A 26,061-nucleotide genomic window follows, 5' to 3' on the forward strand; every position below is an offset into this window, starting at 1 on the left:
TACAACAAGATTGATAATTAATCCTTTCTCGTTACATAATACCCAGTCTAAGATGGCCTGAGCTCTGGTTGGTTCCTCGACATATTGGTCCAGGAAACCATCCCGTAAACACTCCAGGAATTCCTCCTCCACAGTATTGTTACTAATTTGGTTGGCCCAATCTATATGTAGATTAAAGTCACCCATGATGACTGCTGTGCCCTTATTGCACGCTTCTTTAATTTCCCTTTTAATGCCATCCCCAACCTCCGCCTTACTGTTGGGAGGTCTATATACCACTCCCACTAATGTTTTTTTCCCCTTAATATTTCTCAAATAGTTTGAATTCAATCAGAGGAAAAGCTGCCGCTTATCTCAATAAATTCCAGACTGAAGATCCAATAGTTCATTGCTAATGATATTTGGCAAGCCCCACTCCAGAAATTTGAGCACATAATTGATGCGCTATCAATTACTCATAAAAGACGGAGAGTTAGGAGAGTAACTAAAAGGCTTTTATTAACAAAGAACAGAGCATGCCTCTTGTGATTGACTGGTTTCCAAGAAGGCAGGGGGCTGCAGAGCAGTCACCTTTATACCTGGGCCTGTGGGTGGAGCCAGGGGCGGAGCCAGCAGAGGCATGCTGAGGCATGCCTAGATACAACAGTGTGCAACAACAACAACAACGGTGAAGAACAATAACAGTGGTTTACCACATTCACCCCTTGTTTAAAATTGAGTCCGGCGGGGTGAAGTGTACTAAAGGTTCGTGTAAGTAAGTCTATCAGGTGGCCTTGTATGCCGTCCTGATCGTCGTGGTGGCGGCGGTGATGGTGCAGCATCCAACGTTGAATCTGGCGTCTCATTGAGTGGTTGGGTGGTCAATGACGGGTCCTGGGGCTGCGGCATGCCGTCTACCGGGGTTGGGTTGTGGGTAGTGGTGGATGGCAATGGTAGTGTTTCAGGGGCACCCGAAGGTGCGAGGTCTCGTATGGAGACTGTGTCCTCCCGCAATGGTAGTGTTTCAGGGGCACCCGAAGGTGCGAGGTCTCGTATGGAGACTGTGTCCTCCCGCCCGTCCGGGTACGCCACGTACGCATACTGGGGGTTGGCGTGGAGGAGGCTCACCCTCTCGACCAGGGGGTCCGTTTTATGGGACCTCACGTGCTTCCGCAGTAGGACGGGTCCTGGAGACGTCAGCCATGTCGGTAGCGAGGTCCCCGATGTGGACTTCCTGGGGAAAGTGAAAATTTTTTCATGGGGGGTGGCATTGGTGGCCGTACAAAGCAGTGACCGAATGGAGTGGAGCACCGCAGGGAGGACCTCCTGCCAGCGAGATGTCGGAAGGCCCTTAGATTTTAAGTTTAAGAGGACGGCCTTCCAAACCGTCGCGTTCTCTCTTTCCACCTGGCCGTTCCCCCGGGGGTTGTAGCTGGTGGTTCTGCTTGTAGCAATACCTCTCGTGAGCAGGTACTGACGGAGTTCGTCGCTCATAAAGGATGAGCCCCGGTCGCTATGGATATAGCTAGGGAAGCCGAACAAGGCGAAAAGGCCATTCAGACATTTAATGACCGTGGTACTGGTCATGTCTGGGCACGGGATGGCAAACGGGAAACGGGAGTACTCATCAATTATGTTGAGGAAGTACACGTTGCGGTCAGAGGAGGGGAGGGGCCCTTTAAAATCGACGCTCAGGCGCTCGAAGGGGCGAGTGGCCTTGATCAGGCTTGCTCTGCCTGGCCTATAAAAATGCGGTTTGCACTCGGCGCAGATTTGGCAGTTCCTGGTCATGGTCCTGACCACCTCGATGGAGTAGGGCAGGTTACGGGATTTGATGAAGTGGAAGAACCTGGTGACCCCCGGGTGGCAGAGGTCATTGTGGAGGGTCTGCAGTCTATCAACCTGCGCGTTGGCGCATGTACCACGTGATAGGGCACCTGGGGGCTCATTGAGTTTCCCGGGCCGGTACAAGATATCGTAATTGTAGGTGGAGAGTTCAATTCTCCACCTCAAGATCTTGTCGTTCTTGATTTTGCCCCTCTGATTATTATTAAACATAAAAGCTACTGAACGCTGGTCAGTGAGTAGGGTAAATCGTTTTCCGGCCAGGTAATGCCTCCAATGGCATATGGGATACTTGCCTTCATTAGCCGAGGCATAGAATATAAGAGCAGGGAGGTTATGATGGAGCTGTACAAAACGCTGGTGAGGCCACAGCTGGAGTACTGTGTGCAGTTCTGGTCGCCTCACTATAGGAAGGATGTGATTGCTTTGGAGAGGGTGCAGAGAAGATTCACCAGGATGTTACCTGGGATGGAGCGCCTCAGCTATGAAGAGAGGCTGGACAGGCTGGGGTTGTTTTCCTTGGAGCAGAGAAGGCTGAGGGGGGACCTGATTGAGGTGTACAAAATGATGAGGGGCATAGATAGGGTAGATAAAGAGGAACTTTTCCCCTTAGTGGGGGGGTCAATAACAAGGGGGCATAGATTCAGGGTAAGGGGCAGGAGATTTAGAGGGGATTTGAGGAGGAACTTTTTCACCCAGAGGGTGGTTGGAATGTGGAATTCAATGCCTGAAAGGGTGGTAGAGGCAGGAACCCTCACAACATTCAAGAAGCATTTGGATGAGCACTTGAAATGCCATTGCATACAAGGCTATGGACCAAATGCTGGAAAATGGGATTAGACTGGACAGGGATGGATGGGCGGCGCAGACACGATGGGCCGAAGGGCCTCTTTCTGTGCTGTAAAACTCTATGACTCAATGTCGCACCGCTTCCACAATGGCCTGGGCCTCCTTTTCGACAGAGGAGTGTCGAATCTCGGGGCCCTGGAGGGTCCTTGAGAAAAAGGCCACGGGTCTCCCCGCCTGGTTAAGGGTTGCAGCTAGGGTGAAGTCGGATGCGTCGCTCTCCACTTGGAAAGGGATGGACTCATCCACTGCGTGCATTGTGGCCTTCGCAATATCTTTTTTTATGAGAGTGAAGGCTGCACATGCCTCTGCTGTCAGGGGGAAGGAGGTGGACTTGATGAGGGGTCTGGCTTTGTCCGCATAGTTGGGCACCCACTGAGCATAGTAAGAGAAAAACCCTGGGCATCTCTTCAGTGCTTTTTGGCAGTGGGGGAGGGGGAGCTCCATAAGGGGGCGCATTCTGTCGGGGTCGGGGCCGATGACTCCGTTCTCCACTACGCAGCCAAGAATGGCGAGGCGCGTGGTGCAAAACATACATTTGTCCTTGTTGTATGTTAGATTCAGCCGCTGGGCCGTACGGAGGAATTTCTCTAGGTTAACGTCATGGTCCTGCTGGTCGTGGCCGCAGATGGTGACGTCTAGATAGGGGAAGGTGGCCTGCAGCGCGTTCTGGTCAACCATTCGGTCCATCTCCCTTTGGAAGACCGAAACCCCGTTGGTGACGCCGAAGGGGACTCGGAGGAAGTGGTAGAGACGACCGTCAGCTTCAAAAGCTGTGTACTGGCGGTCCTCAGCCCTGATGGGGAGCTGGTGGTATGCCGACTTCAGATCAATCGTCGAGAACACCCGGTATTGTGCTATCTAATTGACCATGTCAGATATGCGGGGGAGTGGGTATGCATCTAACTGGGTGTAGCGATTGATCGTCTGGCTGTAGTCAATAACTAGGCGCTGTTTTTCGCCAGTCTTCACTACCACCACTTGTGCTCGCCATGGGCTAGTGCTACCCTCAATAATCCCTTCCTTCAGGAGTCTTGCTACTTCGGATTTAATGAAGCTCCTATCCCCGGCACTGTACCGCCTGCTTTTGGTAGCGATGGGCTTACAGTCGCGGGTGAGGTCAGCGAACAAGGTGGGGGGGAAGACTTTAAGCGTGGAGAGGCTGCAAATGGTGCGCGGCGGGTGATTTAAAAGCTGCTGGCTGCAGACTGTGAGTGGGGGGAGGGGTCCGCCGTACACTAATGTGACACTTTTAAGGTGGCACTGAAAATCCAACCCCAGTAGAACGGCAGCGCAGAGATGGGGCAGGACAAGAAGTTTAAAATTTTTGTATTCTGTGCCCCTTACTGAAAGGGTCACTACACAGTAGCCACCGACGTCTGCTGAATGGGATTTGGAAGCCATAGAGATCCGATGGCGCGTTGGCAGGACCAGGAGAGAGTAACCGCGCACCGTGTCGGGGTGGATAAAGCTCTCCGTGCTCCCGCTGTCGAAAAGGCAGGTAGTGGCGCGGCCGTTTACCGTAATGTCCATCATGGACCTGGACAGTTGGTGAGGGAGAGATTGGTCCAGCGTCACGGAGGCCAGCGTATGGTCGAGCGAGTCGCTGTGGTCGTCAGACGAGGCGGTGGTTGAGTCCGGGTCACCCGCGATTGGAGTTGGAGGCATCCAAGATGGCGGACAAAATGGCTGCGCCCATGATCCTGATCCCCACGCGGCTGGAGGTGTCCAAGATGGCGGACAATATGGCTGCCCCCGCGGTTCACACGCGGCGCTGCTTGCGTTAGCGGTTTTACCTTTGCAGGCGCTGACGTAGTGTCCTTTCTTCCCGCAGCCAGAGCAGGTAGCGTTTTTCGCCGGGCAGCGTGCTCTGGGGTGTTTTGCCTGGCCACAAAAGTAACATTTCGGGCCCTTGGACATCGCTGCAGCAGTTGGTGCCGGGGGTCCCATGACCCAAGGTTGCGGCGTCCACGGTGCGGAGCGGTTAGGGGAGAATGCGTCCATATTCCGGTGGGCCGCGTCTAGCGAGAGCGCGAGGGACACTGCCTTCTTCAGGTCGATTTCGCCCTTCTCCAGCAGTCTCTGCCGGGAGTAGTCGGATTTGAGGCCCGCAACGAAAGCGTCTCGGATAAGTCCCTCCGCATGTGTCACGGCCGATACCTCTTTACAATCACAGGCTCGGCCGAGTATCTGTAGTGCCCGTAGGAATGCCTCCAACGATTCCCCGGACTGCTGTTTGCGGGATCTCAGGAGGTGTCTGGCATAAACCGTATTTACCGGGCGTGTGTATTGTCCTTTTAGCAGATCGATAGCCGCCGTGTAGGTAGTCGCGTCCTGGATGAGCGTGTAGACTTGGTGGCCCACCTTGGAGGCCAGGATTTTTAGTTTGTTTCCATCTAGTGTCACGGCTGAGGCTTCCAGGTAAGCTTCGAAGCAACGCAGCCATTGTGCGAACTTGGTAGACGAACCCGCCTCTTGAGGGTCTAGGTCCAGGCATGTTGGTCTGAGGGCATGCAGCAGCGCCTGCTGCTCAGCGTTTGGTGCCATCGTTTGCTGCAGCGCCTGCTGCTCAGCGTTTGGTGCTGTCGTTTCCTGCTGCTCAGCGTTTGGTGCCGACATTTTGTTTTTGTTAATAAAATTGATGCACTATCAATTACTCATAAAAGACGGAGAGTTAGGAGAGTAACTAAAAGGCTTTTATTAACAAAGAACAGAGCATGCCTCTTGTGGTTGACTGGTTTCCAAGAAGGCAGGGGGCTGCAGAGCAGTCACCTTTATACCCGGGCCTGTGGGTGGAGCCAGGGGCGGAGCCAGCAGAGGCATGCTGAGGCATGCCTAGATACAACAGTGTGCAACAACAACAACAACGGTGAACAACAATAACAGTGGTTTACCACAATAATAGAGCCTGATACTTCAGTGGAGTACTGAGGGAGTACAGTACTGTTGGACGTGCCGTCTTTCAGATGAGATGTTAAACCAACCTTTCAGGAAGATTATAGCATCCCCATCATGCGACTGTGGAGCTCCTAATCAGACCCTGGAGTACATCATTGAGCACTGCCCTCAGAGGAAATTCGCAGACAGCCTACATGATATCCACGCTGTTACACTGGGAGCTTAGGTCTGGATATCTGACTTAGATATTGACATTTGATTTGCTTTGCTAATACCATACGAAAGAAGAAGAAGAAGGTGAACGTGAAACATCCCACAGAAGTATTTGAAGAAGAACAAGAGTGTTCTCTTGGTCTCCTGGCCAACATTTATCCCTTAATCCACACTACTAAAACAGTTTATCTAGTTATTTTTATCATTACTGTCCGTGACACTGCCCTGCACAAATTGGCTGCTGTGTTCTCCTAGATACAACAGTGACTACACTTCAGAACGACTTCATTAGCCGTGAAGCACTTTGCGATGTTCTGAAGTCATGAAAGGCACTTTATAAATGCAAGTTTTTTTCTTTTAAAACACATACTTGACAATTTGTGCAGCATCAGGAAAGAAATTAACAATGGGAGGTATTTTGTAAGTTACTAAAGGACTTCAGGGGGAAAAGCTCAGTTGTAACTGCCTTGTGAAATACTGATATCATTGCAACATTAGGCTGGTTGTATCTAGGCATTCCTTAGTCCTTCAGGGAGTCAACCAGAGATTACTCGTTTAACCATGAGAAATACAATCTGAAACTGCAGTATTATCAGCCGCTAGAGCACAAAAACTTGTGATGATCATTCAAAGAGCATTATAAAATTCATGACTTTTTAGATTGCTAAGCTCTCATATCACCTTCCCTTTTTAAATGTCTTTATAATTGGCCATTTGTCTTGGTATGATTTTATTTTATAGAAAGATATTTTTTCATTTTTTTCTCTATCTTGCTGGTTCTTGGGAGTAGCATGCTTGCCGTCTAATGGGCAGCAAGGCACAGGGGAGGGAAGAAGAGAAAGATAGCAAAGAGAAAGAGAGAGACAAAGATAGAGAAAAGAAGATAACAAAAAGAGAGAAAAAGGATGGTGGACGGCAAAAGGAAAGAAAAAGAATTGCCAATAGAGGAGAAAAGAGATAGCCAAGAGAAAGAAACAAAACTACGATGAGAGGTAAGGCTGCAGTTACAGAAAGGGAAAATGGCAGAAAGAAACAACCTTTTTGGTGTATATGCAATTGTGTTTGCCACCTACCAGTTCATGGGAACCCAACAGGGAGAAGTGGTAAGCTCACTATCATATCTGTCTCTTCAGTTTATCTCAAGGGAAGCATGGCCAGCTGAGTTAGAATGGATACTAGCGCAACTCCCTAACAAAATTATTTGTTTTGTGTTTTTTGTAACATACTCCCCAATGGTGTTAGGTGCAATATATCTTCATTTTTGTGATTTCAATATGCCCTGGGTTTGCCATAAAAACCGTGACACCAGTCGCTTCTGTAAGTGGTCTGAGCGTTTTATTTTTGTGGGAGTAACTGCACTACCATAAATCTGCTTATATAATAGCCTGACCTTACAACCTAGCATAGACCAGCTGCTTCATCAATAACCTTCCCTCCATCATAAAGTTAGAAGTGGGGCTGTTTGCTGATGATTGCACAGTGTTCAATTCCATTCACAATTTCTCGGATAACGAAGCAGTCCATGCCCGCATGCAGCAAGACCTTGACAACATCCAGGCTTAAGCTGATAAGTGGCTAGTAACATTCGCGGCACACAAGTGTCAGCAAGAGTCATTCAGTGGCATTACCATTGCCGAATCCACCACCATCAACATCCTGGGGGTCATAATAGACCGGAAATTCAACTGGACCAGCCATATAAGTGCCGTGGGTCCTAGAGCAGTCAGAGGCTGTGTATTCTCTTGACTCCCCAAAAGCTTTTCCACCACCTACAAGGCACAAGTCAAGAGTGTGATGGAATACCATCCACTTACCTGGATGGGAGGAGCTGCAACAACACCTAAGAACCTCAATACCATCCAGGACAAAGCAGTCCGATTGATAGGCAGCCCATCCACCACCTTAAACATCCACTCCCTCCACCACCAGCGCACCGTGGCTGCAGTGTGTACTGTCTACAGGATGAATTGCAGCAACTCCCCAAGGCTTCTTTGACAGCACCTCCCAAACCGGCGACTTCTACCACCTAGATGGACAAGGGAAGCAGGCGCATGGAAACATCGTCACCTCCAAATTCCCCTCCAAGTCATACACACCATCCTTTCTTGGACATATATCATCGTTCCTTCATCATAGTTGGATCTAAATCATGGAACTCCTTACCTAATAGCGCTGTAGAAATACCTTCACCACATGAGCTGCTGCAGTTCAAGAAGGTGGCTCACTACCACCTTCTCAAGAGCAGCTAAGGTTGGGCAATAAATGCTGGCCTTGCTAGCGACATCTATGTCCCAAGAATTCATTAAAAATACAATAGTACATCTTGTTGCCTGACCTAGTATTAATTTATTTTGCAACATTCTCTCTAAAGGTGGACCAAGCAAACACTTGATGAAAAAGCGAGATATAAATCATTAAGTTGCTTTATTTCACAGTAAGGTGAAAATGCAGAATAGCCGTTACGACCATGTTCACTTAATTCAAACTGTACAACTTATTTTTGTGTAATAATGCAAAATAAAGAACATGCCATGCTAGCACACAATAGTGGTTTGTCTTGACAAATAAAATGGCTTCTAACGGTCCTCTGGCATTTCTAACCTCTTCAGTCCTGGTGCATGTCAGACCCCAGAGACCCACTTCAGCAGTAGCTGACTGCAAAAGTGATAGGCTCAAAATAGCTGCCAATGCCACTTTTGTCCCTGTCATGAGAAGATTGTACACAAGAGCAGCCCTAGGTAGCTAGTATTCAGATAGTGTCCCCAGCAGTATGACTGAAATCAGAAATCACCATGTAGGGAGCTCCAGGCATGAGCTTGAGTCTGTCGCACAGCATGTTAACATATCAGAGAATTGTGCCACTGCTTTGTCAGTGTCAGAAACAATGTTTTAAATTCTGAAACAATTGAAATAAGAAAACTCTATTGTGTTGCTAATCTGTAGCTTTACTTTGAAGAAGGGAAAACTGATGGGTTTGGCACAGCCGGACAAGGTCTTGCATGCCATCTTTCTAGAATTGTAACTTCTTGCGGGGGGCAGATGGCAGATGAATTCAAACTGGGTAATGCTGCCTTTTGTCCTTGAGCCAGGAGCACTCACTTTTTGCGCTGCTGTAAATATTCCTTCTGTTTTGTAACCAGATGAAATGCAGGCCCATGTGCTCTTGCATTATTTGGAACTTTTTATCACCTGTTGACATCTGGTAAGAGTGAGTCATAGACAAATAAATGCATGTGTACTTAACCGCCCGCCACTTTTTTTCAGAAACCCATCTATGACTGAAAACTGGGTAGCAAGTCATTGTGTTACAAAATGGGGCTAATCACGATAGGAATTTGGTGACCTGCATCACTGGTGAAAGTTGTGCAATAGAACAATTATTTGCATCAGTAAAAATGGCTATGTCAATTAGTGAGCAACCTTGTTAAGCAGTTGGCTCACTGCTGTATCAACTGAGCTTCTGACAGTCACTGAATTATTGATACAGAAATACTGAACCAGCTACTAAAGATGTGAATAAATTGAGCCACTATAACATTGAGGTATGGTAGATGATAATTTGTCACACAATTCCTGTTTGTGTTTTCCACATTGCCAGCATAAAATGTTTCTGCTCTCCCACTTTCATGTAACAAAACATATTGGGCTAGAAATTTGGTATGTTAGCACCTGGCGGGGGCACAGCAAATGCAGCGACGCCCACAAACTTCAGTGCCGGTTTAGCGCTGGCGCTAATTCTTAGCGCCTGGGCCTCTAGTGCCTTGCAGATCATGATGTCATAAAGTGCGCAGCGCCTCGTTATCGCCCCGGATGAAAAATTCACTCGTACCCCTTGCTTTATCGCCTCACGCCGACAACGCCAACAAGAGGAGGCGTTGTGAACTCGGCTGGCCACTTCGGGAGCGGTAATTAAAGGGAATGCTTGTCAGCTAATGCAGCCTTTATTATTTGCACCAGTCTGGTGCCTGTGCAAAGTTTTTAATTTTTCATTGGTGCAAGATGTCCAAGCCCTCCACTTTGTGAGTGTGTTTGGGGCTGCAATGGCAGTCGCCCAGGTCGCCTTGCAAAACAGAACTGACGACAACTAGCTTGTGCAGCATCATTGGCCCTTCCCTTTAAGCGAGGGAAGCAGCCTCTGTGATGAAAGAGTGCCGTTCACAATGCGCTCAAAATTGTTTAGCGCTCTGCCGCTACCGCCCCGCTCTCAGACTTTAGCGCCCTAAGAGAAGTGTTTAGCGCTTGATTTAGCGCTCCACTTCCCTCTTGGAGCGCTAAAACTGAATTTCGCGGAAGGCGAGAATGATTAGCGCCTGGCGCTAATTTTTCAACTTTTAAAGTTTTAGCGCCCCAGACAGGACTATACCGAATTTCTCCCCCATTATTCCCTCCCTGGCATTGTCCAGGAGCAATTTGAGCACAATGGTGCCCAAACTTCCTGTGGAGCCTAATTAAAACCTGCAGCTCAGATGTTCAGATTGTGTAAAATTAAACTCCATATTTAGTTCAATCTTCCCTTCTTTTGTAGTGGAAGGTTCAGGATGGAAATGATGACAAGGAATCTGTAATGATTTTTCTTCTAGTGTATGTGTATATTTATATTATACTGTAGTATGTTTTCCCTTTGTTTATTGTGCATAAGTGCTTGTTTATATTTCTATCTCTTTTTGTGTACATAGAAATAGAACTGATTTGCATTTAATATTAAAATATCCAAGTAATCTCTTTGTCTTTGCTCAGTGGATTTACTAGTAAACCGCTGGAAAACTGGACTGCTGGCCCCAAGAGAAATGTTTGGCTCTATGGCATGTGTTCAACTCCCAAAATGTCTACTGAAAGATGGATATGCAAATTATGAGCAAGCAGAGATCATCCAGAATGTCCTTTACAGCCAGTATAACATTGAGGTATGGTAGATGATTATATTTATCACATAATTACTGTTTGTGTTTTCCACATTGCCAGCATAAAATATTTTTGCTCTCCCATTTTCATGTAACAAAACATATAAGGTCCATTATTCCTCACCTGGCACTGTCCAGGAGCAATTTGGCAAAATACAACAGAATCGCACTGCGCCAGGAGCACAATCTTAGCACCCAAACTTCCTGTGGGGCCTAATTTACATATAACTGCTACACACTTAGCCCACATAGAGGCACATTATTGGGTGCAGGGCCAGAGAGAAAAGGAAATACAGACACTGCCTGGGTCTTAAAGGCAACAGTAATGGTAAAGGGGCAGGTAAAATAGAAGCCACATGGGAGAGCCAGAAGGACTTTGACTTTTACAGGTGCAGGATTTTTATCTGTACAGCTTCTGATGAACAGTGATCATGTTTAAATTAATTTTGCCTGCCAGAAGTGTAATTTAGATGTCAATGGTCATCATTTTTTTTTAAAATTTGTTCCTGGGATGTGGACATCGCTGGCAAGGCCAGCATTTATTGCCCATCCCTAATTGTCCTTGAGAAGGTGGTGGTGAGCCGCCGCCTTGAACCGCTGCAGTCCGTGTGATGAAGGTGCTCCCACAGTGCTGTTAGGGAGGGAGTTCCAGGATTTTGACCCAGTGACAATGAAGGAACAGCGATATATTTTCAAGTCAGGATGGTGTGTGACTTGGAGGGGAACCTGGAGGTGATGATGTTCCCATGCACCTGCTGCCTTTGTCCTTCTAGGTGGTAGAGGTCGCGGGTTTGGGAGGTGCTGTCGAAGAAACCTTGGCGAGTTGCTGCAGTGTATCTTGCAGATGGTACACACTGCAGCCACGGTGCATCAGTGGTGGATGGGGTGCCAATCAAGCGGGCTTATCAGCCCAAGCCTCAATGCTGTCCAGGTCTTGCTGCATGCGGGCATAGACTGCTTCATTACCTGAGGAGTTGCAAATGGAACTGAACACTGTGCAATCATAGTGAACATCCCCACTTCTGACGGAGGAAAGGTCATTGATGAAACAGCATAAGATGGTTGGGCCTAGGACACTGCCCTGAGGAACACCAATGTCCTGGGGCTAAGATGATTGGCCTCAAACAACCACAACCATCTTCTTTTGTGCTAGGTATGACACAAGCCAGAAGAGAGTTTTCCCTTGATTCCCATTGACTTCAATTTTACTTGGGCTCCTTGATGCCACACTCAGTCAAATGTTGCCTTGATGTCAAGAGCAGTCACTCTCACCTCACCTCTGGAATTCCGCTCTTTTGTCCCTATTTGGACCAAGGTTGTATTGAGGTCTGGAGCCGAGTGGCCCTGGCGGAACCCAAACTGAGCATCGGTGAGCAGGTTATTGGTAAGTGCCGCTTGATAGCACTGACGACAACACCTTCCATCACTTTGCTGATGATTGAGAGTAGACTGATGGGGCAGTAATTGGCCGGATTGGATTTGTCCTGCTTTTTGTGGACAGGACATACCTGGGCAGTTTTCCACATTGTTGGGTAGATGCCAGTGTTGTAGCTACACTGGAACAGCTTGGCTAGAGGTGCGGCTAGTTCTGGAGCACAAGTCTTCTGCACGACAGCTGGGATATTGTCGGGCCCATAGCCTTTGCTGTATCCAGTGCACTCAGCCGTTTCTTGATATCACATGGAGTGAATCAAATTAGCTGAAGACTGGCTTCTGTGATGGTGGGGATCTCAGGAGGAGGCCGAGATGGATCATCCACTTGGCACTTTTGGCTGAAGATGGTTGCAAATGCTTCAGCCTTGTCTTTTGCACTCGCATGCTGGGCTCCGCCATCATTGAGGATGGGGATGTTCATGGAACCTCCTCATCCTGTTAGTTGTTTAATGGTCCACCACCATTCACAACTGTATGTGGCAGGACTGCAGAGCTTTGATCTGATCCGTTGGTTGTGGGATCGTTTAGCTCTGTCTATAGCATGCTACTTCTGCTATTTAGCATGCTTGACCTGATGCCATGAGACTTCATGGGGTCCGGAGCCAATGTTAAGGACTCTCAGGGCCATTCCCTCCCAACTGTATACCACTGTTCTGCCACCTCTGGTGGGTCTGTCCTGCTGGTGGGACAGGACATACCCAGGGATGGTGCTGGAGGAGTCTGGGACATTAGCTGAAAGGTATGATTCTGTGAGTATGACTATGTCAGGCTGTTGCTTTACTAGTCTGTGGGACAGCTCTCCCAATTTTGGCACAAGTCCCCAGATGTTAGTGAGGAGGACTTTGCAGGGTCGACTGGGCTGAGTGTGCCTTTGTCCTGTCCAAAGCTGGTGCCAAGGCCAATGCCAGGTGGTCCGTCTGGTTTTATTCTTAGTATTGTTTCTTGTAGCAGTTTGTTATAACTGAGTGGCTTGCTAGGCCATTTCAGAGGGCAGTTAAGAGTCAACCACATTGCTGTGGGTCTGGAGTCACATATAGGTCAGACCAGGTAAGGACGGCAGGTTTCCCTTCCCTAAAGGTCATTAGTGAACCAGATGGGTTTTTACGACAATCCAGTAGTGTGATGGTCACCATTAATGATACTAGCTTTTTATTCCAGGTTATTTTAATTAACGGAATTTAAATACCGCATCTGCCGTGGTGTGATTTGAACTCACGGGCGCAATCTTGCCAGCTCTGGGGAGGCGGGTATGGAGGCAGGACTGCCGGGAAAATGGCAGAATCTGGGGGCGGGTGTCCATCCCGCCTCTATGCCATCTTCCCAGGAGGTGAGTACCTGACCCGCGCCGGTTCCCGTCTCCTGGAGGCGGGAAGGGGATTACAGCCACTTAACAGATAGTTAACAGGCAGTTAAGAGGATTATCCCCATTTTTCCAGGAGAGGTGCGGGCTTCCCAACATCGGGAAATCCCGCCAGGGTCACCGAGGCGAGCAGTGGGTCGGAGGGGGTCGGAGGGGTGCAAAAGTGCGGAGGTAAGTGATGGGTGCAAGTGTGGAGAGGTAAGTATGTGAGGTGAGTGGAAAGTGATAGAAAATGTTTACTTACCTTTGTTTCTTCCTGCAGGCTTCAACAGTTGGGAATGCGGAGACTCTCGCATCTCTCCAGCAGAGATGACAGATGGCTGCTGCGTTCTCCGATGCAACAACCATCTAATTTCTGCTAAAGAAAGAGGTTTGATGAGTCTTGAATACAAGGACTCATCAAACAACAGAGAATGTCAGTGTTTGACAGCTTCACAGAGCTGTCAAACGATGACAATTCATCTGTCAAAAGTTTTTGACGGATGAAACGTCATACGCTGACATTCTCTGTAACCGGCTTCCCCTTAATTGGCCTGCTAAGCCTGAGAGAAACAAACTGGGGAGGGAGGGTGAGAGAACAACACAAACTGGGGAGGGAGAGAACACCACAAACTGGGGAGGGAGGGAAATACAAACTAGGAGAGGGAAGGGAGAGAGCAACACAAACTGTAGGGAGGGAGAGTTCATGTCGGCCTGTGATGTGTGTTATTGTATAATATGTTTTATTATGGGAGTCAGATAACTTTGGTTCTTCTCCCTGAGGACTGAGCCTCATCTCCCTGAAGCTGGGTTTCAGTGGTGGGGTGTGTGAGTCAGTGAATTACAGAGGACACAGTAATTCACTGACTCTCATTGAATTAGGTTGGTTTTGGTTTTATTTATTATTTTTATAACTTGCTGTGTATTGTAAAAAGTCATAATATTGTACAAAATCTTCAGTTAGAAGTTACTTATATTGATGATGTTTTTGTCGAATCAGTGGTATTTACTTGGGGCTTCTCATTGATATGGTAGAAACATCACGGAAGTAGTTTTTATTTAAACTTTACTTATCCTTAAATCTTAAAATACTTCAGTGTTCTTTCATCGATTTATAAATTGTTATTCATCTAACTAAAACAAAAGATTAAATTTTTTTATGTCGTGATTACGCATTACGAGTGGTGTCACGTAATAGAATGCCATGTGATCAAATGTCATGTGATCAAATCTCCAGGAATACGCCAAACCAGAGTTGGCAACCCTACCTGGGTGAAAAGGCTGCTCCCCGATTGTCTGTACTTTGAGGCATCAAGGAGCAGCGTTTTTGCACAAGTGAGTGAGTGAGTGATTTGGGGGAGTGAGCGAGTGAATGGTGAAACAAAGGTATTTTTAAGCTTAAAGCAATGAAGGGTAGCGCTTGTAGTTTGTGTCTGTGGGAGACAATGCGCCAAGAGAGACAGAGAGTAAGGTGGGGAAGGGGGGAAAGCAAAAAAATATATAAATCCATCTGTGCGGTATGATTCTATACATCTATAAGCTACCTAAAAAGAATAAGCGACTGGACTGTGGGCCTTTAAGTAAAGAGAAAGCCAGGTAGTAAATGCTTATGACCACACTAGTCTGAAAACACCTGCTCTTGGAAGCTAAGCAGAGTCAGGCCTGGTTAGTACTTGGATGGCAGACTGCCTGGGAATACCAGGTGCCGTAGGCTTTTGCTGCCACCACAGGCTGCTCGCAACATTCACACTGCCGTTAACCAAGCAACAATCTTTTTGCTGCCCCCTCCTGCGCTCAATCTCTCTCTCACTTTCCTTTGCCTATTTCTTTGCTGTTCATTCTTCTGCTGCTACAAAAGGCAAGAGGGTCAGGTCAACACAGAGTGAAAGAAAAGCAGAAGAAAATAAGCTAGCAAAAGAACAGACACAAAGCAGCAAGTCTTTAAGAAAGGAGATCCAAAGAAGGCTTCCTCCCTTCCCCGCCCTCGCCTTCCTCCCTTCCCCGCCTTCCTCCCTTCCCCGCCCTCGCCTCCCTCCCTTCCCCGCCCCCCTCCCTTCCCCGCTCTCGCCTCCCTCCCTCCCCCGCCCTCGCCTCCCTCCCTTCCCCGCCCTCGCCTCCCTCCCTTCCCCGCCCTCGCCTTCCCCGCCCTCGCCTCCCTCCCTTCCCCGCCCTCGCCTTCCTCCCTTCCCCGCCCTCGCCTCCCTCCCTTCCCCGCCCTCGCCTTCCCCGCCCTCGCCTTCCCCGCCCTCGCCTCCCTCCCTTCCCCGCCCTCGCCTTCCTCCCTTCCCCGCCCTCGCCTTCCCCGCCCTCGCCTCCCTCCCTTCCCCGCCCTCGCCTCCCTCCCTTCCCCGCCCTCGCCTCCCTCCCTTCCCCGCCCTCGCCTTCCCCGCCCTCGCCTCCCTCCCTTCCCCGCCCTCGCCTCCCTCCCTTCCCCGCCCTCGCCTCCCTCCCTTCCCCGCCCTCGCCTTCCTCCCTTCCCCGCCCTCGCCTTCCTCCCTTCCCCGCCCTCCTCCCTTCCCCGCCTTCCTCCCTTCCCCGCCCTCGCCTTCCTCCCTTCCCCGCCCTCGCCTCCCTCCCTTCCCCGCCTCCCTCCCTTCCCCGCCCTCGCCTTCCTCCCTTCCCCGCCCTCGCCTTCCTCCCTTCCCCGCCCTCGCCTTCCCCGCCCTCGCCTTCCTCCCTTCCCCGCCCTCGCCTTCCCCGCCCTCGCCTTCCTCCCTTCCCCGCCCTCGCCTTCCCTGCCCTCGCCTTCCCCGCCCTCGCCTTCCCCGCCCTCGCCTTCCCCGCCCTCTTCACTTCCCCGCCCTCCTCCCTTCCCCGCCCTCCTCCCTTCCCCGCCCACCCCACCCTCCTCCCTTCCCCGCCCTCGCCTTCCTCCCTTCCCCGCCCTCGCCTTCCTCCCTTCCCCGCCCTCGCCTTCCTCCCTTCCCCGCCCTCGCCTTCCTCCCTTCCCCTTCCCCGCCTTTCTCCCTTCCCCGCCCTCGCCTTCCTCCCTTCCCCGCCCTCGCCTTCCTCCCTTCCCCGCCCTCGCCTTCCTCCCTTCCCCGCCCTCGCCTTCCTCCCTTCCCCGCCCTCGCCTTCCTCCCTTCCCCGCCCTCGCCTTCCTCCCTTCCCCGCCCTCGCCTTCCTCCCTTCCCCGCCCTCGCCTTCCTCCCTTCCCCGCCCTCGCCTTCCTCCCTTCCCCGCCCTCGCCTTCCTCCCTTCCCCGCCCTCGCCTTCCTCCCTTCCCCGCCCTCGCCTTCCTCCCTTCCCCGCCCTCGCCTTCCTCCCTTCCCCGCCCTCGCCTTCCTCCCTTCCCCGCCCTCGCCTTCCTCCCTTCCCCGCCCTCGCCTTCCTCCCCTTCCCCGTCTTCACTTCCCCCTCTTTGCCTGCTCAAGGGTTGCCTCCTGATACTCGGAACTTGTCGCACAACAGCTGCTAGCGATGTACCACAAGAATACTCAACTACAGGGGACCCAACCTTTATAAGGTAAATGCAATAACATTTGTTGAAGTCATGTGATCAGGCATCACATGGTCAGATGTCATGTGGTCAGAATGTCACATGATCAAACCTCCAGCAAAGCCCCCAACATGAGTTGGCAATCTTAGAATAGCGGGAATTACATCAAGTGTACAGCACAGAAACAGGCCATTTGGCCCAACTGGTCTATGCCGGCAATTATGCTCCACACGAGCCTCCCCCCACCCTACTTCATCTAACTGAATCAGCATATCCTTCTATTCCATTCTCCCTCATGTGTTTATCTAGCTTCCCCTTAAATGCATCTATGCTATTTGCCTCAACACTCCACTGATACATTCCACGTTCTTACCACTCTTTAGGTAAAGAAGTTTCTCCTGAATTCCCTATATTCCAGGTGGGATGGAGCAGTTGTATAGTCGGGGGAGGAGGGATTCCGTGGTTGGGAAAATGGTGTTACTGGCTCAGAGAGTGCCACGCAAATTTCTTCAGCAGCTGTTAAGAAATCTTAAGGTTGTTTCTCCATGTCTGTCTCCAAATACTCTGTATCGCAAAAGAATGGGTGGCACAGAACTGAAAACAGCCTCCATCACTACATATAAAAGATTAACAGCACTCTGGAACATGTTCTGAAGCTACAATACCATTTTGAATGCCAAACAGCAAAAATGAAGATCTTTCTTGCCAATAGCGGCCTGTCTCTTTAAGACAGAGAGCACCTAAACAGCAGCTCAGGCTGTAGTGGGGTCAAGTTTTTTATAGGGGTAGTCTATTCCTGATCTTCACCCAGTGTGTCAGAGGAATTCTGTGTGCAAAGCCCTGCAACAACCATTTGCATGTAATTTATGTCGCTGCACCAGAAAAGCCATAGAGGAAGTTCAGGTGCAATATTATTCAGATGCTGAATGGGATCAAAGGATTAGTACCCATTTTCCCTCTGCATTGCACCCTTTTTTCAGGCTCTATTTGGAAGCAAGTTGGAGGAAAATCAGCCCATAAACTGTTATTGTACACATCCAATTTTTTTCATTGATTAAACAAGTTTTTTTTGTTATATATCTGCCAGTTGTACAACATGTACATACAGTACAGATTAGTGATAGAATTGAAATTTACAAGCTCTGTTGGGAAGTTTAATATACATATACGCTGTACAACATAGTTTCCCTCCCTTGCACACACTGTTCACCCATCCATGTGGCTTATTTCTCAATGCAGGACACCTAACTCATTTGTGGCTGCAAGGCATGCACACTCTAGTTTATGGAGATGGAGGGGCAGTCATTTTGATGATAGAGTAGAAACAGTCATCTGGAATTTCCACAGGTGTTCTCCGGCAGTAGAGTAGAAGAATTGCTGGAGAAACTATATAAACAGCTAAATAAGGCCATTTATATAATTTCTTGTGGGGGGAGGTGAGGGGGAGTTATGCATATCTCCCACCAAAGTTACATCAGGAGATTGGGAGAGTCCTGTGGAAAATTAGGGCCGGTATACCTTAAGAATCACCACCTGCTCCTGCAATTCTTCATGGTATTGACCTGTTGGTCAGTTTTACTAGGGGTAAATTTTGCAAGGTCCTGCTGGTGGTCCAAAGCCTCACATGCATTAGGTGCAGGTTGGAAATTTCGACCGATGACTCTCGGGGCAGGTACAAGGGATCTGGATAATTGCATCGACCGAGTCAGTAACCACCCTCCATACAGCTGGCACCTGTGCTGTTAGTGGAGGGTGGCCTTCAGCCCCTAAAAGGGTCATCACCTTTTGGTGCACCTCCTGCAGCAGGACCTCCAACTCCTCAGCATCAAAGGGATAAATGTTGCTGTGCTATTGCAAACAATTAGACCACTTTACTTCCACCACACGACTTTCTCTTTTATGGCCAGCTACAGTCCTTTAAAAGCTGCTGTTTTGCCAGATTCTGTGCTCCCCAGCCAAGTGTGTTCCACAACTAAGGTCTCTGGGCAAGCTTTTCCTGCATCTATAGCCTATTCAAAATAGGTGGTGGTCTTATATCGCATAATTCAGCACAGCCTGGCCTTTTGACTACCACCACAGGTGTGTCTGCATACTGAGCCAGTGCAGCATCATTTTCGCCTGCCTCACAAAATTGAGGCTATAAAGTAATGTCCTTTTCCACATGCTGTGATGGTGACCCATCAGGCTAATGTTATTTCATATATAGTTAGAATGGCATAGGGTGCTGTTATTTTTATTGAAATTGGATATTTGCTGGCCAGAAATTTATGTGCTAATAAGCATTTTGCATAGTCTGCGTCATTTGTGAATAACATAAATATTAATTTACAGTGAAAATGGCCAGCAATATCAAGCCCTATATTCCAACTTGATGATTATACTGCATAAATTTTCCATAACAGAAGATAGCAGTTTAGGTGGCAAGGGAACACTTAACAGTATTACTGCTATTATGAACTTTATAGCGTTAACAGAGTGGTAAATGCTTATCACAAGTGAACTAAAAATTCCAATTTAAGCAATTATTGGGGGCATTTGTTATCTTGTGATATTTATGAGCACTAAAAGTTACAATCTAATCAGTTTTCATTACTGCAAAAAGAATTTAATGAATACATTTAATTTAATGTTTAATATTTATGACAAAAATTGGAGTATAAATTTTCCAAGTACAGAAGCCTTAAATGATTTAATGTACTATTTACTATTCAGTAGTTGAAATGTAGGTGTGTCCTCATCATAAACTGTAATTGCTCTGCATTCTTGCAATGGATGCTAGAGTTGGTTACAGGTCAGGCTGGGATTATTCCACTCTTTACGAAGGACACACACAGCTTGAAAGGTCAGGGCACAGTAGAGACTGGAATGTGCTCATCAATCTCGGTTTGCAACTGAGAGGCACACAGTATCTTAATATTGTTTTACCTCTATAACAATGTGTAGCATCTGGAGTGTTGACAACATTTTTAATATATTAGCAGTTAATCTTCTGTGACGTTGTCCGCAAATAAAATGGGTGGATTTGCACCAAAAGATATGGTGAAGCTATAAATTAATAGAATTTTATTTTTAGTGTGGAAGTGATTGCTGGAAAATTGTTTATGTGTGTAGTGAATAAATAAATAATGGCATTTACAGTACTGAGAAATTTAAATGTAATGAATAAATTATTAATTTTTACTAGCTATTAAATGTTAACAGTGAATGAGTAAATTAGATAAGTCTAACGTGGATAGATTCAAAATGGCAGAATATAAACGTGCTCTTTGTGAGTACTGAGACAATATATCAACGTGGAGCAGGCTATTACGGGAAATGCTGATCATGCAGTCTGATCAAGACAGTTCAGATACCTGGGGTGGGAATGTGGAAGATGGGAAAGGAGCAATGCAAAATCTGGAAATTGAAGTTGAGCAGTTGTTTAATGTGTGTGCTGTACCACGACCTATGTGGGCAAGTGAGTAGGGAGTGGGAATACATGCATCTTTCCAGTTATGTGGGAATGAATCCTTGGCCTGAGGGTGGCAGATCGGCAGGTCCAAAACATACAGCATGTGGCTCACACTTTCCTGACCATGAAATAAGTGCTGTGCCTTTAACCCTCACACTCTTCTTCAAGCATTCATGTACTTTTGGTTTTTTTCTGAAATATGAAGGCTGTTTTTGAGTCAGAATATGATCCTTACATGACTTTCTTATACTGATCACGTAAGAAAAAAACAATTCATAACTCTGATCACAGTATCTGGTGTGAAATTTGTGGGAGTGATGCCTTTCATTTATTCCTGGCTAATCATTGTACATCCATGATGTGAGTATATGATGTACCTCCCTATCCTTGAGCGCCAGAAAGCGTACCGTCAAGGCTATGGAAAAGGCTGGTTGAGATGGGAAGGGGTTAGAAGTACAGCCAAGATGCTGTCCTCTAATTTTATTCCTACCACACACATATAGCACATACATACTAGTCGATCTCCTGTGGCGTTGTACATGGCGAGTCAAGACCAAGCACAGTCTTCAGATGAAGTGGGGCCACAGGTCGCAAGATAATTACTTCAGGTTGTACCGATGTATTTCATTCCCCAATTTAAAGTCTTACATTCTGTCTTTATTTCTATATTTCCTTTATAAATTCCTATGTCTACATTTTTAATGGAAACTGACTGTCTAAACATGTCACACAGTAATCACACCATCCTGCCAGTGGTGGCCCAATAGAGCCTCCACTGGAAGAAAGATGTAATTGCAGCATGGCAAGTCTACATTGGCAGAATCCATTATAAATGTGAACATAGGAATTTATAATGGAAAGATGTTGACCAACACAGTGTGCAGACATAACAGGTCCGTTTTTAACTGCAGGCAAGTAGTGTGCACATCAATCGGGCCACCCACCCGATGTTATTAGTCTGAGGCCTACACCCATTTTAATAGTTGCGCCTCATTTAAATTTCTTTGGTGAACTGCCCACGTTTCCAGCGGTGGCGGGCATCCCACACAGGCTTTCCGGCGGGCCCACCACCTATTTAAAAAGTGCCTGCATCTCTTAAAACAAGGTATCATTCTACTCAGTTTAATTCAGTGGTATCATTCGGAGGATTCTGCAATTCAACATGTCTCAGCAGTGAAGGTAATGCTGGAGTAGATGAAGGCACACAGATAGGTCCTGTTCCTCTCAGATGGCAGGAAGCTGCCTAAACACATACTGTAGCAGGCCTCGAGGAAGGTCGAAGACAATGTTAGCGCCCCACTCTATCACCCGCAGGATATTTCGGAGTCCTAACCCAGACAGCAAGGGTGAGCATCATGTCTTCCTATCTCTTTCTCTGCATTACACATAGGCACAGACCTTCCCCACCGCATCACATACTTCTCCACCAATCACAAGTAGGCACTGTGCCAACTCCCCCTCATTCCAATCACACACTCACCTCTTACTGCTGCTCTCATAACAGGTACTAACAGCATTCTGCTTTTACTGGTGGCAACTGCTAAGCATTTCACTCCTCTGCTGACTGCTTTCTCATTTTGCAGTGGAACCACTTTCTTGCACATGACCACCTCCCCATCCTGCTTGTAACACTCTTGCTTCTTCCTGTTATCATGCATGCTATAGGAAACTGTCCCACACATCTGCACAACCCTTTTCAACATCCACTCACTAACTCTCCCCTTTTTCTGTAGGAGAAGCTGGCTTACAATAATCGGGAGAGGAAAAGAAACGGGAATGGCCAGCCTGCAACCAGGCCCTCGCCCAGATGGAGGTCAAGCCAGGGGACCAAACCTGGTTCAATGAGGCATGCAGGAGAGCATGCCAGGAGCAGCACCAGGCGTACCTAACCATGAGGTGCCAACCTGGGGAAGCTGCAACACAGGACTACATGGATGCTAAACAGCAAAAGCAGTACGCTATAGACAGAGCTAAGCGATCCCACAATCAACGGATCAGATCAAAGCTCTGCAGTCCTGCTACATCCAGTTGTGAATGGTGGTGGACCATTAAACAACTAACGGGAGGAGGAGGCTCCATGAATATCCCCATCCTCAATGACGGCGGAGCCCAGTACGCGAGTGCAAAAGGCAAGGCTGAAGCATTTGCAACAATCTTCAGCCAGAAGTGCCGAATGGATAATCCATATCGGCCTCCTCCTGACATCCCCACCATCACAGAAGCCAGTCTTCAGCCAATTCGATTCACTCCATGTGATATCAAGAAACGGCTGAGCGCACTGGATACAGCAAAGGCTGTGGGTCCAGACAACATCCCGGCTGTTGTGCTGAAGCCAGCCTAAACCTTGTCAATAGTTATCTCGGTCTAAATTCTTCCCTTATTCTTTTAGTGCCTCCAACCTGAAGTAAAGGACACAGGCTTGACCCAGAAGTTCTCCCTATCTTCTTCTTAGGCAGTCCCTCGGATGACTTGCTTCCACATTAAAAATGAGTTCTCAGGTGACTTGCAGAGGCAGCGTTGGTGGTACCTCTCCAGTGCTTTGAGGTGCCTGCTGTACATGGCCCATGTCTCTGAGGTATACAGCAGGGCGGGTATCACTGCTGCTCTGTAGACGATGAGCTTAGTGCCGGGATTGAGGTTCTGGTCTTCAAACACTCTCTTCCTCAGGCGACCGAAGGCTGCACTGGCACACTGAAGGCAGTGTTGGACTTCGTCATCGACGTCTGTCCTTGTTGACAGTAGGCTCCCGAGGTTTCGGAAAGTGGTCCACGTTGTCCAAGGCCTTGTCGTGGATTTTGATAATTGGGGGGCAGTACTGTGTGGCGGGGGCAGGTTGGTAGAGGACCTTTGTCTTACGGATGTTTAGTGTAAGGCCCATGCTCTCGTACGCTTCGGTGAAGGTGTTGACGATGGTTTGGAGTTCGACCTCCAAGTGAGCGCAGACGCAAGCGTCATCTGCATACTGTAATTCGACGACAGAGGATGGGACGACCTTAGATCTGGCCTGGAGGCGACGGAGTTTGAACAGTTTCCCGTTTCTTCTGTAAATTAGCTCCACTCCAGCGGGGAGCTTACTGAGGGTGAGATGGAGCATTGCAGCAAGGAAGATCGAGAAGAGCATTGGTGCGATGACACAGCCTTGCTTGACCCCGGTTCGTACGTGAATTGGGTCTGTGGTGGAACCGTTGGTCAGGATCACGGCTTGCATGTCGTTGTGAAGCAGGCGAAGGATGGTGACAAACTTTTGAGGGCAGCCGAATTTAAAGAGGACACTCCATAATCCCTCACGGTTGGCCATGTAGTGGTTGGTGCTGTTTCCTGCATTTCTCTTGTAATTGACGTGCGGTGAAGATCATGTCCATTGTGCCCCTTAGTGGGTGGAATCCGCATTGCAACTCTGGGAGGAGCTCTTCAACCACTGGGAGAAGGCGATTGAGGAGGATTCTTGCGATGACTTTCCCTGTGGTAGACAGCAGGGAAACTCCTCTGTAATTACCGCAATCGGACTTGTCACCTTTCTTGAAGATGATCACAATTACGGCATCTCTGAGATCCCCGGCATGCTTTCCTCCTTCCAGATAAGAGAAGTTCTCCCTATAATGATATGGTCTCAGCCTTCCCACTAGGGGGCAGCATTGGTTTAAGAAATAAAAACAGAAAATGCTGGAAATACTCAGCAGGTCATGCAGCTTCTGTGGAGATATGCTGCCTGACCTTTTGTCATCGACCTGAAACGTTAACTCTGTTTCTCTCTCCACAGATGCTGCCTGACCTGCTGAGTATTTCCAGCATTTTCAGTTTTTATTTCACATTTCCAGCATCTGCATTATTTTGCTTTTGTATTAGCATTGGTTTAAGTCCTTATAGCGAGGAAGGGAAATTGAAGCACAGCCACGTGTTGGGCCTTAGAAATCGGGACTTTCTGGCTGCTGATCTTCATTGGCAGCAGGAAGGTCCTGGTTACTTGTGAAAGTTCTACGGAAGGGTTTAAAAATGTTCAAAGGCCACTTACCTCTTGTTTTCGTCTGCCCCCGATCCCTGTGGGCCCTCTGGTTGGCAGGAGTCTGGGGAAAGGCCAGTGTGCCATGTTTCACTAACCATTCCTTCTTCTGGGATGCCCAGCCAGTGTTGCAGCAAGAAAATGAGATAGAAAGCTAGGAACAGCACCTTATGCCTCATTCGAATGGGACTGTCAGGCCTATGCCTTCTGCAGGTATAAACCCAGCTTTAGCCCTCCCTCTGCATCACTTCTTCCTGACCTTTGTATCTTGAAAATGGAATTTCCCCAGGGGCACGGGTTGGGAAAATTAGTCCTTTATTTTGCACTTTCTAGCAGTCAGTTCATTAGCCAAGATTTAGATTTGTAGCACAAAGAGTGAAAAATACATGAAAAAGAATTCAATTTAAAAAAAATGTTTATGCTGCTATTCCATTGTATATTTTCTATTTATTCATACAAATTGAGATAGAGAATATTATACATTAATTTTGCATCTATCTGGTATTTACAAGCAATGTTTCAAAAATCATTGCTTCCCACACTGTATTGGAACTACTTTTGTTTTGTTGACTGACAACATTTGTTTTACACACTTTGATCTTCTTGTTTCTAATCAGGTGCCAGTCAAGGCATTGGGAGGAAAGCTGTATGTTCGGATCTCCATACACATCTATAATGAACTGAAGCAGTATCAGAAACTTGCAGATGCAATTGAAGAAATTACACTAGAGTAGGAAGCACCTGCCCTTCAGTTTTCCAGCTGGCTGTGGTCTTATTACTACACTTCTGATTCTACTATTTCCCCTTGTAGAAGTGGGAATCTACCGTTGGTACTGATGCGGTAGTTTTGTTTTGATTGCACTATTCGCTGAGATCCAGCACCCAATGGAATCGTACTCCAGCCATGTTGCAGATTAATGGTATAAATTGGAATTTTGAAAACAATTGAATGCAAACCACAAAATTGCCAGAGCCAATCAATGTGCCTCCACAGCTGCTGGATTTTCCACTGGTGCCAATGGTAGGTTAGTCATGAAAGACCATCAAGGGGAAAATTACATCTATTGTACTGAAGTGTTTGCATTTTGTTCTGCCTTATATTAATAAACACAATTTTAAAAGAAAATCCAATGCTAGCCTTTGTGTTTGATTGGAATGTGACATCTATCCCTATTGTTTATGTGGCGGGCTGTGCTTTTATAGTCACTGGCCTAGAAATTCACGGGCATTTGGGTGGGGGGGGGGGGGGGAATGGTTACAAGCCCTGTGGCAGAATGGTGAGGTCCAGAGCATCCCTGATATTGGGCCTGGGGCTTCATTGTTATAGAGCTGGAGGGGCGTTGCAGCCTGTCAGCGAAGAAAGGAGTGAAGGAAAATCAGGCCACTGCTAGCGCCGCAGCAGCCCTCAAGTAAGTGGGTCCGGGGATCCGTTCGGGGATGGAGGGCCGATAGAATGTGGGGCCGTGGGGTGGGGTGGGGTGGAAGCAGCAGCGATCAGGGGGGTCCTTTAATACGGGATTGGGAAGAGCACTCTTGGCCCTCTCGGCTCCACATTTAGAGAAGTTACTTAACTTCTTAGTTGCAGGCATTCTGTATGGTTGGCTTCCCTGAGTGCAGCCCGCGATGGTCGTGGCTGCCTCAGGGCAAATTAATATCTATCAATCGGTCTACAACAGACCCAGACATGTCATGAGAAAAACCCCAGTGGTGTGGAGA

The 26,061-nt window shown here is 48.0% G+C and overlaps 1 protein-coding gene across 5 annotated transcripts in view; it reads left to right on the plus strand.

Annotated features, from left to right (window-relative positions):
* The window catches only part of LOC147112978 (uncharacterized), a 97,972-nt gene extending 72,501 nt beyond the window's left edge, over nucleotides 1-25,471 (plus strand). For 3 of the 5 annotated variants that reach the window (XM_085997813.1, XM_085997815.1, XM_085997814.1), the window contains 2 exons: nucleotides 10,519-10,685; nucleotides 24,963-25,471. In XM_085997813.1, coding sequence (XP_085853939.1) covers nucleotides 10,519-10,685; nucleotides 24,963-25,079 — 284 coding nt within the window. In that variant the 3' untranslated portion in view covers nucleotides 25,080-25,471. Of the gene's footprint in view, nucleotides 1-6,571; nucleotides 6,774-10,518; nucleotides 10,686-24,962 lie in introns of those variants that run through there. The other 2 variants (XR_015079607.1, XR_015079608.1) reach the window with 2 other exon arrangements.
* Nucleotides 25,472-26,061: the final 590 nt, after the last annotated feature.

Source organism: Somniosus microcephalus, chromosome 9 (genome assembly GCF_052327205.1).
Source record: "Somniosus microcephalus isolate GS21.2 chromosome 9, FLI_Smic_1.0, whole genome shotgun sequence".
Taxonomy (NCBI): Eukaryota; Metazoa; Chordata; class Chondrichthyes; order Squaliformes; family Somniosidae; genus Somniosus; species Somniosus microcephalus.